We start from the raw sequence: 12,557 nt of genomic DNA, 5'->3' as shown, positions 1-12,557 counted from the left end.
AAATGGAGACAAAATGCTGGTACTGTTTCTGCAGTTTTAATGTATCATCATTTAATGTCAGATCTCAGGAGGCTCAGGGAAAAGGTCTTATTAAAATTCAAAGGGAGAAAAAAACAATAATAAAGCTTCACTTGGTGCAGGGTTGCCAATTCTGACACTTCTGATGTGACAAGACCGCTGGTCAGGAGGTGAATCAGACACAGATCACACACCCACCGCCTCCAACATCACAAACAACCCCCAACTCTATTTGCTCCATCGTATCTTTCGCACGCTGAAACGTCTGTAAAAAATCCAGCCCTGAAGATGTTTTCTCTGAGTTTTTTCCACACCTGCAGCTTTCATACAGCAGCGGGATCCATCAACGAGCTTTTCCAAGGTGAGAGAGTTGTGTGCATTTAGGCGGGTGGCACAACAGATGGAACTATTTGTGACTATTAATAGGGATATTTTTATTTTACTCTTAGTAAAAGCCTGATGGGTTTACTGAAATCAAAAAAATACATTTCTCTCATGTCATGTTTTTAATTAATTTGTTATCAGTAAAATGTGGCAAAAAGGAAATTTAAAGTAAAAAATTAGTTATTGTAATTAGATAAATCATCACTACCCATTTCAGTGTTGTTATTGGTTACACGGGTGGCAGATTTGGTCTAATTACCTAAATTAATTGGGGTGCTATTTGGGACCTTATTTACAGGCTTCACTGTGTTCTAATTATAATCATCCTTTAGGAAGGGCATTGGTATAAAATATATTTTGGCAAATATTTATGCAGATCAGGATAATTGCATACAGATTGGTCAACGCACATTGCTCCACTGTGGCAAGCCATTAAAGGAGCAGAAACAAGAAGGAGATGACAGAAGAACAGATGAAAACAAATTGCAGTCATAAGTAATTGTGGGGACTTTCAGTGTGGCTGATGTAGGTTGGGAGGGGCAATAAAACAAACAGAGATTTGGTGACTTGGAAAAGTTTTAGCCTAGGACCCCATAGTACCTTCCATCCGTTTTCTGCAGAGGTTGTTGGAGGTTATCCCAGCTGTCACAGGGAAAGAGGCAGGGTTGATAATCTGTTGGACGGCTAATTGTGAGAGATAGCAATCCATACTCACAACCTAACATGATGCATGTCTTTAGACTGTGGGAGAAACGAGGTTTGGAGATGAAGTATACTGATGACCAGCAGTATGGCTTAGTGCTGAGAAAGAGCCCTACAGATGTTATGTTTGCTTTAAGAATGTTGATGAAGAAGAATAGAGAAGGTCAGAATGAGTTGCACTGTCTGTTGGTAGATCTAGAGAAAGAGATGAGGAAGTCAGGAGTGGCAAAGAAGTATGTCAGGGTGGTGCAGGACATGTATGAGGACAGTGATGACGTGGATAGATGGGTTAAAGGTGCGGGTGGGATTGCATCAGGGATTGCATTTGAGCTCCTTTTTGTTTTCTTTGGTGAAAAACAGACTGACAGACGCGGTCTGCCAGGAGATTCTGTGGAATAAGTGATCTGTAGCGAGAGCAGGAAGTAGGTGAAGGAGAGTCTGGGAGTAGAGGAGTAGAAGTAAAGGTAAATGAGTTCAAATAGCTGGGGTCGACCATCCAAAGCAACAGACAGTGCACAAGAGGTGAAGATTAGTGCACAGGAAGGGGAACTTGCTGGAGACTAGTATCAGGGGTGATTTGTGACAGAAGGATAGCAGCAAGAGTGAAAAGGAAGGTTTACTAGCTGGTGGTGAGACGTGCTGTGATGCATGGTTGGGAGACAGTAGCACTGACAGAAAGACAGGTGTTTTTCATTCGAGGTGACCTGAATGGACAGGATTGTAAACAAGTACATCAGAGGAACAGCTCAGGTCAAGTGGTTTAGACACAAAGATAAAGAGGCAGGGATGAGATGGTTTGGGCATATGCAGAGCAGGGAGCTGCTAAAAGAAGAGGAAGACAAAGATCTTTTACCTCTTCATCCACAGTTGGTATCAACCTTCAACTCAGTGTTTCTTGCTATGCACTTTGGACTAACCTGATATCAGTTTCATAACAACAGAAGCAAAACATACTCAATTCTGAGTATTTGTATCTAATGACAGCTGCAGTTGTATTTAACACCTGCGTTCTGTAGTTAGCATTGTGCATGATGATTAAATGTGTTACACTGTGATAAATTTTGTCTAAATAGGTGAAAATTATTGTAGGCGTTACCAAAAGAGTGCTTCATTCAATAGATGTGTGAAGAAGGCTGTGTATTTGGCTCAGAGAAAGAGGTTGTCTGTTTTATCTGTATCAACAGGCACAATAAACTGTATGCTGTAATTATAAAATATTAATCTAGAAAGATAAATACTGCATTGTTCCTAAATATGAACAGACCTTGCAACATAGCTCAGTTTGATTTGGGTCACATGCTCACATGAGCAAATCTGGACAATGGCAGCAATAATTTTTTAATAAAATATCACCAGGCAACACATTTAGGCAGTCAAGCGGCACAATCAGTAAATACAGCTTGATAATCCCTCTTTGTCCTATGGGGAATCACTCAGTGATGTTGACAGAGACACTATCATTTATTTACAATACATCCATTCTCTTGACTGCTTATCCAGTACAGGATCGAGGGGGACTGGCGCCAGCTCCCAGATCAAATAGTCTTTAAACAAGATGTGAAGGAAAAGCAGACTTCCCCCTTCAATTCTGGGGTTCACATCCCACAGAAGCTCAACTGGATTTAAATCTGGGGAATTTGAAGTCCACACTTCAAACTTGCTGTTGTGCTCCTCTAACCATTCCTGAACCATTTCTGCTTTGTGGCAGGGAGTATGATCCTACTGAAAGAGGCCACAGCTATCAGTGAATACTGTTTCCAAGGAAGGAGGGTCTGCAACAATGCTTAAGTAGGTGGTACGTATCAAAGTAATAGCTACATGGAGGGCAGAACCAAGGTTTCCCAGCAGAACATTGCCCAAAGCATCGCACTGCCTGCACAAGCCTGCTTTTTTCCCACAGTGGATCCTGTGCCAGGTGTTCCCCTGTGAGGTACACGCATCCGGCCACCCACGTGATGTAAAAGAAAGTGTGATTCATCGGACCATCAGATTGACTTCTTTTGCTCCATGGTCCAGTTCTGATATTCATCTGTCCACTGTTGGTGCTTTCCTTGGTGAACAGGGGGCAGTATGGGCATCCTGCCTGGTCTGCAGCTATGCAGCTCCATACGCAACAAACTGTGATGCACTGTGTGTTCTGACACCATCAGAACCAACATTAACTGTTTAGGTAGTTTGAGCTGCAGTAGCTCATCTGTTGGCCACACGGGCTTTCCTTTGTTCCCCATGAGCATTAATGAGTCTTGACCGTCCACAATCCTGTCACTGACTCACCACTGTTCCTTCCTTGGACCACTTTTGATAGATACCGACCACAGCAGACCAGGAACATCAGCTTGTCAAACTCCTCAGATAATTACACTTGCACATTTTTCCTGCTTCTAAGAAATCAACTTTTAGAACAAAATGTTCACTTACTCTCTGACAGCTGCCATGATGAAGAGATAATCAGTAATATTTACTTCACATGTCAGTGCTTGGTGTATATATTTATATACATATAGCTATAGGTATGTGTTCAGATATACATCCATATTTTTGTGGGTGGTAATTGTGCCGATAAACATATGTATCAGGATGATGATCATCACCCTTCATATTCCTTGTTACTTATTTAAAATCCCGCCATCTGTCTACCCCCTTTATCCTATCCTGTTTTCATTGTTGTGTGTCTTTGTCCTGTGCGGTTGTTGCTTTTTTCAAAATCAAATGTATAACATAAACCTTTTGAATCAAAGCTAAAGTCTACACAACCAAAAATTAATTTAAAAATACATATGCTTCCAGTTAAACCATACAAAGGATGAAAAACATGATCGATGCTCAAACAGCGCACGGGGATAGAGATGCTCACTTTTATACCTGAGGCACTCTGAACTGGCACACGCCCTGACAACCAGCGAGGTATGATCAGGTACAACAGCAATTATTTGTCCCAGGATGATGTCATTTCCTCTCTCCAGCTCACGCTATAAAAAGGGTGCTGTTGCGGCGAGGTCTTGGTGGAGAAACCGGAGAGGACGGAGGCTGTCGGGTCACCGATGCTGCAGAAAATCTAGCTCTCCAGAAATACCGAAAGGCGGCTAAGTTTTGTTCAGAATGCGTCCCTAATTCACCGACTTTGATTTACAGGGAAGAAACCTAACCTTCTGATAAAAGCTTCGCTATTTTTTTATTATTCCTGGAGAGCTACTTCGCCTCGTTTCCAAACATGATCGGGAGAGGACTGTTCCTTTTGACAATCCTGTCTAGCTGCGGTAAGAAAAAGAACAGACAGCTAAACCTTGATGAAGTTGAGCGATATGAAGACACAGACGGTTGGTTGAAGGAAATCTGCATTAAGTATTGTGACTGCCGGGGTTCCGCACCGAGGACAGCGACAAGCGCATCTTTAATTGCAATGAATTCACCTGCGCCTTTGGCACAATTATTCTCGTTACTAAAACAACCAGAGGCTTGTAGTAACACAGCGAGTGAGGAAAGAAAAGCGCACACACACACGCACACAAAGGAGCTGTAGGGATTATGAAAAGCATGTGAACAAATAAACATGCATGATTTTCTTTTCTCTCTGTGTTCTTGTTCTCTTGCAGTCCTTTCATTGCCAGTGACTTCGAGTCAGCTGGAGAATGAGGACGTAAAGGTAAATATTTTCTTATTGTTTTTGGTAACATTTTCTATTCTAATATTAGTTTTATTGGAGCAACAGAAAAGCAAAAAGCAAAAAAGAAACTAGTACAGGTTAGTGTTAACCTTCTTAAATCGATACTTCAGGGATATTCTTCTTGTCAGTATGACAAATAATACAAATCCACTGCATTGCCTTCTAGCTGCTCTCCAGCTGCACTCTTAAGGCACGCAGTGATTAGAAATGTTTAATCCCAATAATTTAAAGCTTTAAGCACCTTCATTGTGAGGCAAACCCACATTTGCCTTTGTAAAAATCAATAGAAAGCAATTTGAGATCAATGGAGAGCCTTGACCTCCATGATTTTGAGGATGCTAAATCCACTGACAGAGAGGGAGGGAGGGAGAGAGAGCTTTCCAGAATAAGGTTTGGAGAGACAAGACTGCAAAAGGGAAATGTGGATCACTTCAAAGGTCTTTTGTGAAGAAACTGGGCACCTTTAAAAAAAAAAAAAAAAAAAAAAAAAAAAAAAAAAAGTAGAAGAAGAAGAAAAAGATTGTGAAAAATTATGTATGGATGTAGTATTGGCGCAATGGGAGTTGAAATAATTTTGATCCCTCATTAAAGAGATTTATATCTTTCAATTAGTGGCTAAGTTAGCACACAAGCTGCATTCAAAGAGTCTCAGACTCATATGCTGCTTTTGATTCAGTTTAATTCATCTTGCTTGCAACAGCAGCTTGTTTTACTGTAATTCTCACTTTTTTTGGGATCATTTGGGGACTGTCTCTCCTCTGATTCTGGATTGTGTGCATCCACAGGTGATGAAATGCATCGTGGAGGCGCTGGCAGATGTCCTATCGAGGCCACACCCCATGCCTGTCAGTCAGGAGTGTTTGGCCACACTGAAGACAGGTAAGCAAAAGAAGGAAGACAGTTCGGCAACACTGAGCATAATCAAATGTCCTTTATTATTAAAAGGGGCTGTTAGCATGGCTCAGTGCTGCAAACAACTACATTGATAGCTTAAATTAGCACAGGCAACATGCACGTAAAAAATGAGTTATTAATGAAAAAGAATTGATTTTGCAATTACGTGTTAGAATATTACCTAAAACTGAAGCATGTCGCTTCTTCTACTGCACACAGGCTGCACACACATAAGGACTGTAAGATAACCCACAGTCTGGCTATTATCTAGTCCCATCTAAAAACACCAATAAAACTTTGATTTTTCACATAAAAACATTTCCCAGACTGTTGGATGGTGTTATCCTCTCTGCTGACCTTTTCTTAACATCCTCATATCTTAAACATGCTGCAGAAACACAGTGCGTTTCCTTCATATTGCCCCATCGTGGCAGTGTTTTAGGTTTTAGTTTTACATTCCATTAATCTGAGGGTCTAATCAGCTATAATGTATTTTCCCCTCTGTTGCCAAGTGCTTGCTCATCACAAAACTGATGGCTCTCTTAATCTGACTATGCTAAATGCCTTGGGATATCATATTTTCTGATTTGGCCCCATGGGAATAAAATCAAAAATGGATGTATGTTTACATCATTTCTAACCTTTACCGATTTGCGAGGGCACTGGTAGAGGTCGCTCCCTGTTTATAGATTTATACAGATTTCCCTGGTCAGTTATTATCATCATCCCCACCCTCACAGCTGTCATTCCCATATAAAAGAGCGGATTAAGAGGCCAGGCCTTGCTGGAAAAGTGCTGTATTTTAGAAGAAATCCACCGTTCTCTCGTAACGCGTGCATAGCGCTCTGATCATAAGGTTAATGGATTGATGCAGTGAATGCTGGGTAAAAGTCTGCTGCAGAGTGTTTTATTCAGAGAGGTCACTAGGACTCGGTAAAGACGATTCAGTTACATAGATGGTGTTTTACCTTGATGTCGTCCTTGTTGTATAAAAAAAAACACACACACACAAAAAAAATCGATCACAGCCTTACTCATCGAGCGTTTGCTACTGAGCGGGTGCTGTGAGCGGGAAACTGTACACCACCGTAGGGGATGGAAAGAAAGGAGAATGGAGAGGAGGAGTAAAAGGAAAAGAGAGATAACTGATTGATACAAGAACATGATACAGTACAGTGTCTCTTGCTCCTGCTGCTGCATGCTATATGCAGTGCTGTTTGTGGGTCAGCAGAAAGTCCAAGTGCTCGCTTGCTGCTGTGGGAGTCTCTGTGGGCCAAATGATTAATTGTGCTCTTGCTTTGAAAGCAGTAAATTCCAGGGCAATTAACTCTGATGAATCCACAAAAACGTGTCTCTGAATCCTTTGAAAACAGTGAAAAGGGAAAGATGTACACCTGTGATTTACCCCCTACAGCATCAATTCCCTGCCTTTTATCTGCTATTTTTTTTTCTTCTTCTTCTTCACTGTTATGTTTGCATTTTAATGTGTGTGTGTGTGTGTGCAGATGACCGACTTGTTACTATCCTTCGTCATCAAAACTTTCTGAAGGAGATGCAGGAGATCGCTGCTCAAGGTGAGTCACGGATTACTCATCTCGTTTACGTGTGCATGAAGATAAGAATGATGGAAGGCTCGAGCGACTCATTTTCATTTAAGGTGGTCGGGGGAGAGCTGATACGCCTACAGCAGCAGCACCGACCCTTCAGGCTACAGATGATGTCCTTGGTGAGCTGGACCTTCCTATACATCATGTGGTTATGCTTCTTATTTTTTATGGCGTATCTAATCGGTGGGTTAAATGCAGCAGCTGTGACAGTGATGTATAGTTTCCATTATTTATGTTTTTCAGCAAAGTCGCGCTAAAAACACATCAAAAGTGCTGAGGTAGATTTAACTTCTGCTGAGGCTCTGTGAGGGAAATAAATCAGAACATGTATGACGTCCTTCCACATAACAGCATACCTAGATTTTTTTTTTTTTTTTTTAAATCAGTGCTAGTACCAAAGTCAATCACACAGTGGGAAGGAAAAACAAGAATAGCAATTTGAATGTGGTCAAAGAAGAAGATAATGGGCTTTGTTTTTTTTGTTTTTTAAATTGTCTGGGTTACATATGCCTCCTACTGTCAATCAAAAACATGGGGGTAACAACAATAAACCCCATAATAAACTGTAGTACTTTTGTGTAAGCGCCTTCTTTTAACATCACTAGAAAATCAATTTCTTCTAGTAAATTAAATCCCCACTCTCCCCTATTTTCAGATCGATCCATGTTGGAGGCTTTAGGAGGCCCCGGCGAACGATCTATCCTGTCCAAGAGGACGGGAGCTGGAAAAGATGAAAAGGAAGCAGGCATGGAAGACGGCGAGTTGCAGGGGGACAATGAAGCTGAAGAAGTGCAGGTGAAACGGGAGAGTGATGAAAGCCCGGGAAGCCACGTCTCTGAGTCTGCAGAGGAGTGGCGGGAGGGCGAGGATGAAAAGAGGGAGGAAGATGAAGAAGGCTATGACAAGAAGCGAGCAGAGGAGATTTCAGAAGAGGAGAGCAAAGGCAAGCACACATTTCCTGGTCCTTCTTTGAAATTTATGTGTTATAAAGTAAAAGTAGCATAAGGAAATTGGAAAAGGAGATCGAGAGTTTGGCATCTAAAGATGCAGTCGAGTTTTTTATTTTGATAACACAGGCCACTCAAAGCAAATGAAGATGTAACATTAATGGTAGAAGCAGGATCTTAAGACAGAGACAGCGGTGAAATAAAAACTGCCTTGTAAATGGAAACTGCTTGCTATCTCAGGGCTGGCTGATTGATAGAAGCACTTCCATCTACATGATGAATCTCAGCCCCCTCACTCGCAGGGGAGCGAGGCCAGCACGGCTGGCAAAATGACAGCTCGTCAACAGGAATGAATGAGTAGCTCACTGTTGGAAAATTCAAGCGCTCGGTTACAACTGCAGTCATCTCGCCGTACTCTCTAAAGTTATCAAGACTGCAATCAGCTCGTTCTATCTCTGCAATGTTCAACAGAGAAATTGTTTTATTTTGAGTACAATGAAATAGTGATACTGATTCTGCAAAATGAAGCTTCAGCCAAGTCATCTGATCGCTTCAGCCATGCTGATAATTCCCATAAAGCATTGCTAGCACTACTGAGGTCCAGTGCTGCCAGCTGGCAAGAAATATTTCATTACAAGAAGTGGAATCTTGCTGATGGTGGAGACTTTTCTGGCAGCGGCCTAGCAGAGGTGTTTCAGTGAGAAAAATAATAAAAATAAATCTTATTCTTTTCATATTCCCAGATGATGGATCGGATGAGAAGAGAGACGCACGCAGAAAGAAATCAAAAGACGAAACATCCGATGAAGAGGAAGAGATGACCAAGAGGCTCTCACTCTTCCATAAAAACAAGGGCAAAGAGGAAGGACGTCAGGAGGAGACAAAGCGAGGGAACAGGGAGAGCTTACAGCGGTGGACCAAGGCAACCAAGCCTTTGCTGCTGAAGAAGAAAGCAGCCACAAAGGAGGAGCAACATGAAGTGCCTCATCATTCAAAAGAGATAGCGGAGGAAAAGGAGGAGAAGAAAAGAAATGCTCAGAAGAGTCCAGAGGAGAAGGAGCTGCAGATGATTGCTCGAAGAGCACCGGAGGAGAGGAGGGGGTTGGAGGAAGAAGGGAGCGCCAGCAGAAAGTCAGAGGTGCTCGTTCCCCTTCTTTTGTGAGATTCACGGTCTGAGAAACAAAAATAAAAAGTGTTAAATCGCTTAAAGGAATCTTTCCACATGCCTAGGAGATATAGCAAGCCACAACTTGGCTTAAAATAAAAACTGGAAATTGTTTTTATATAACCTCCAATAAAACCGCTAATTAATAATGACACAAACAAGAACACCGAGAGCATAAAGAGGATACTTAAACTACTTAAAAGTTTTATGATGTTTTTATTACAACATGGTGATGTCAGCCTGTTACAGCATCGCTGTGGCATTGTAAGGTGACGTGCTGGAAAAATAAAGAGTCCAAACATATTGTTGTAAAGCTGATAAGACAAGATATAAAAAAATATGTTTAAAGTTATACTGATTTTTTTACATTTGGTGTGAGCTTGACTACGACATAACTTTCACCAAAGTGAAATCATCTCAAGCTGTTATTGGGTGTCTTCCATCAAACAAAATGTGAACATTAAATCTTGAAAACTGTGGACGCTAGACTGCTAACAAACAGACAAACAAACAACCGATTACGTACTCCCTCCATTTTGGGGGTAAAACAACAAGGAGTGTTTGATTATCTTTTTGGGAGTTAAACCATAGATCTTAGAGATGGACATCTCCGTTCTGTGTTGTTCAGCTATAAGAGTATACCAAAGAACATCATGTCGCATTCAATAAGCTGTGAAACCAGTGATTGAGACCACAGATGCATCAGAAAACTTGATCAAAGGAACCAAAGTCTAGATTTCCATCAGATATCTGCCCAACCAGACTTCTTTTTGAAATCACAGGGGTCGCCCCCTGCTGGCCATTAGAAAGAATGCAGAATGTTCCTCTTAGAACTAGGAGTTGCATCCATCTTTGATATACAGTGTATGGCTGTTTCTAGTCTAATGATACATTCATATTTAGATATGAGGGATTTCTCTCAGCAAGTAAGAAGGAAATCCTTCCTGAATGCAATGAAATTGTTCCTCAGGATGTTTTACCTGTTTGCTTCTAAAGCAGGATTCTTCCTACAGCTTGACTCCCTGCAATATCTTGAAAGGAAGCTATTTACACTGCAATAGCCTTGATGGATGCAAACTGCAACACAGTTGTTATTAAATTGAAGGTAAAGGATGCCATTCTGGACGTTATCTGCGCTCTCTCTAATAGATAGGACATTCGAGCCACGAATAAATATGATTGTTTGCACTGCTGGTGTCCCTTCTCTCACACGCTGCCTTCTCATTATACCTGCAGGAGCCTGAGATTGAAAGTCTGGCAGCCATCGAGTCAGAGCTTGAAAATGTTGCCCAGAAACTCCATGAGCTGCGGCGAGGCTGAGAGAAATCGAAAGGGGGAGAGAGAGAGAGAGAGAGAGAGGGAGAGAGAGAGATTGGAACAAAGTTTGACACCGCAACCTCCTCTGCCTCCTCGTCCTCCTCCGCTTTACCAGCTGCCTGGTTTCCACAGAGCGTGTGAATGTGTGACAAGATTTTTGTCTTTCCGCTATTTTTCCTGAGGAGGCCCGACCGCCGCAGCCTCACTCGTGACGTTCACATAGAGTAGCATACAGTAGATGCACATTGCAGCTAGACGTGCATACTAACAACACACAAGTGCGCGCGTACCGTGCATTTGCGTGCGTAACATTTCAGAAGATTTCCGAAGAAAGGCGACTTGTTCAGCTTCATTTTCTCCGACAATCACGTCTCTGTTTCTGTAAACGTATCTCTTCTGCTTTTTAGATTATCTCAACGGTGCGCACTGATTCATTGTGAAAGGTTAAGGCAAATCCAGGTATACACCTACAAGGTGAGGTTGTACAGTAATGGCATGTATACATGTACAAAGCTCTTTCTGGAATGCGCATTTACTTACAAAGTTAAAGATAGAGAAGACTTAGATGATTGTCATAGATGCAGTTGATGCAAATCAAGCCAAGGCAATAAGTGATTTTTAGCGGATTAATGTCTGGGGTGTGATCTGTACTGAATTTATGTAAGAAAATCAATAAATTGAATAGTTTATCTGGAATTCTCTATTTGGTGACTGTTTTTCATGCCTCTAAAGTCAGCTTATTATTAACATATTAAAGGGAGAGTATTAAGAGTCATTACAGGACCATCACACTGTATAGATTGATCTACACAACCCACACAAACCTATAGGATCCACTGCAAACTTAAATTACAAGTGTAGATACAGTCTGTGATTGCTTGTGGGCGACAACGCTGACAACATGAATCATCAGCATGACACACAGGCTGTTGACACATTCTTTTTCAACGGGCAATTTAACCTTTGTTTTGGCAGCAATATGAAAATTCTTTGGTTGTTACTATTAAGAAGAAAATATCTAGAGTAGATATTATCATACAGTGTTAGCTGGGTTTTTTTTAAATGCTGCATTTTAACAGCAATATGTCAAGAGCTGCCGAGCGAAACATGGACTGGAAGGAGTCAAGAACACAATGTGGGCAGTGGAGAAACTAAAATGTGAAAGTTCTGCTTTCTTTGGCAACTCGAGTAAATATAGCTACTGTAGGCATGACTCGAAATTGAATCATGTACAGTCAGACAAATGCAGTCTTGGAAAGCCTGAATACTGCATCTGAAGGTAGGTTTTGCACAGAAAATTCAACAGAAAAATTTAGTTACTGAACATAATCCGAGATCACAGATAACAGTGACAATGGGGATAGTGTTTACTGGATATTTTGTATTAGTTATATTTGGAACTTTGCATCTCTACACTATTCAGCCAGCTGTTACAAATATAGTTCAGGGTTTTTAAGGTTGTGAAAGGGCACCAGATGGCAGCATTAGACCATCTCTTACCTCTTTTTTTCAAAGGCGAGAAACGCAACAGCATGATTAAAATGCACAATGGTCATGTTTGCATGGACTCTCTTCCATTTTCCTTTATGTGTGTTACAAAAATAACTAGAAAACACATGAATAAATGCATATGCCATTAAACTTAAAACATCCTCTCTTATATTTGTCTGCTTTTATGTACATAATTTAATTGCATGACACACAGCTTTCTTGAGTGCTTGCACTGCACCATGTTGCATAAAACCAGCACGAATATGTAAGGCATCCATGTCGTAGATAAATGGAGGGATTTTTATAGATTACTTCAATTAGCTAAACAAAGACATCCTTTATGTTGAACGCCTCTTTAAATCACTTGA

At 41.2% G+C, this 12,557-nt stretch overlaps 1 protein-coding gene across 1 annotated transcript; it reads left to right on the top strand.

Moving 5' to 3' along the window:
- Nucleotides 1–4,095: 4,095 nt before the first annotated feature.
- On the top strand, nucleotides 4,096–11,407 carry LOC146651906 (uncharacterized). The gene is made up of 8 exons (XM_085383087.1): nucleotides 4,096–4,361; nucleotides 4,698–4,747; nucleotides 5,554–5,647; nucleotides 7,168–7,236; nucleotides 7,320–7,388; nucleotides 7,925–8,212; nucleotides 8,960–9,354; nucleotides 10,618–11,407. Exons 1-8 carry the CDS (start codon nucleotides 4,316–4,318, stop codon nucleotides 10,699–10,701), a joined length of 1,095 nt encoding a protein of 364 aa, XP_085239213.1. The 5' UTR covers nucleotides 4,096–4,315; the 3' UTR covers nucleotides 10,702–11,407.
- Nucleotides 11,408–12,557: the final 1,150 nt, after the last annotated feature.

Source organism: Rhamphochromis longiceps, linkage group LG15, assembly GCF_057381845.1.
Source record: "Rhamphochromis longiceps isolate RC_006_pf linkage group LG15, R_longiceps_female_GT1.1, whole genome shotgun sequence".
In the NCBI taxonomy this organism is placed as follows: Eukaryota; Metazoa; Chordata; class Actinopteri; order Cichliformes; family Cichlidae; genus Rhamphochromis; species Rhamphochromis longiceps.
This window is presented reverse-complemented; position numbering and strand designations above follow the sequence as displayed.

Excerpts from the sequence above, each read along its gene's own strand:
- LOC146651906 (XM_085383087.1), top strand. The coding sequence starts at position 4,316 with ATGATCGGGAGAGGACTGTTCCTTTTGACAATCCTGTCTAGCTGCG. Across the intron at positions 4,748-5,553 it reads TGGAGAATGAGGACGTAAAG|GTGATGAAATGCATCGTGGA; the intron begins GTAAATATTTTC and ends GTGCATCCACAG. Across the intron at positions 7,237-7,319 it reads GCAGGAGATCGCTGCTCAAG|GTGGTCGGGGGAGAGCTGAT; the intron begins GTGAGTCACGGA and ends TTTTCATTTAAG.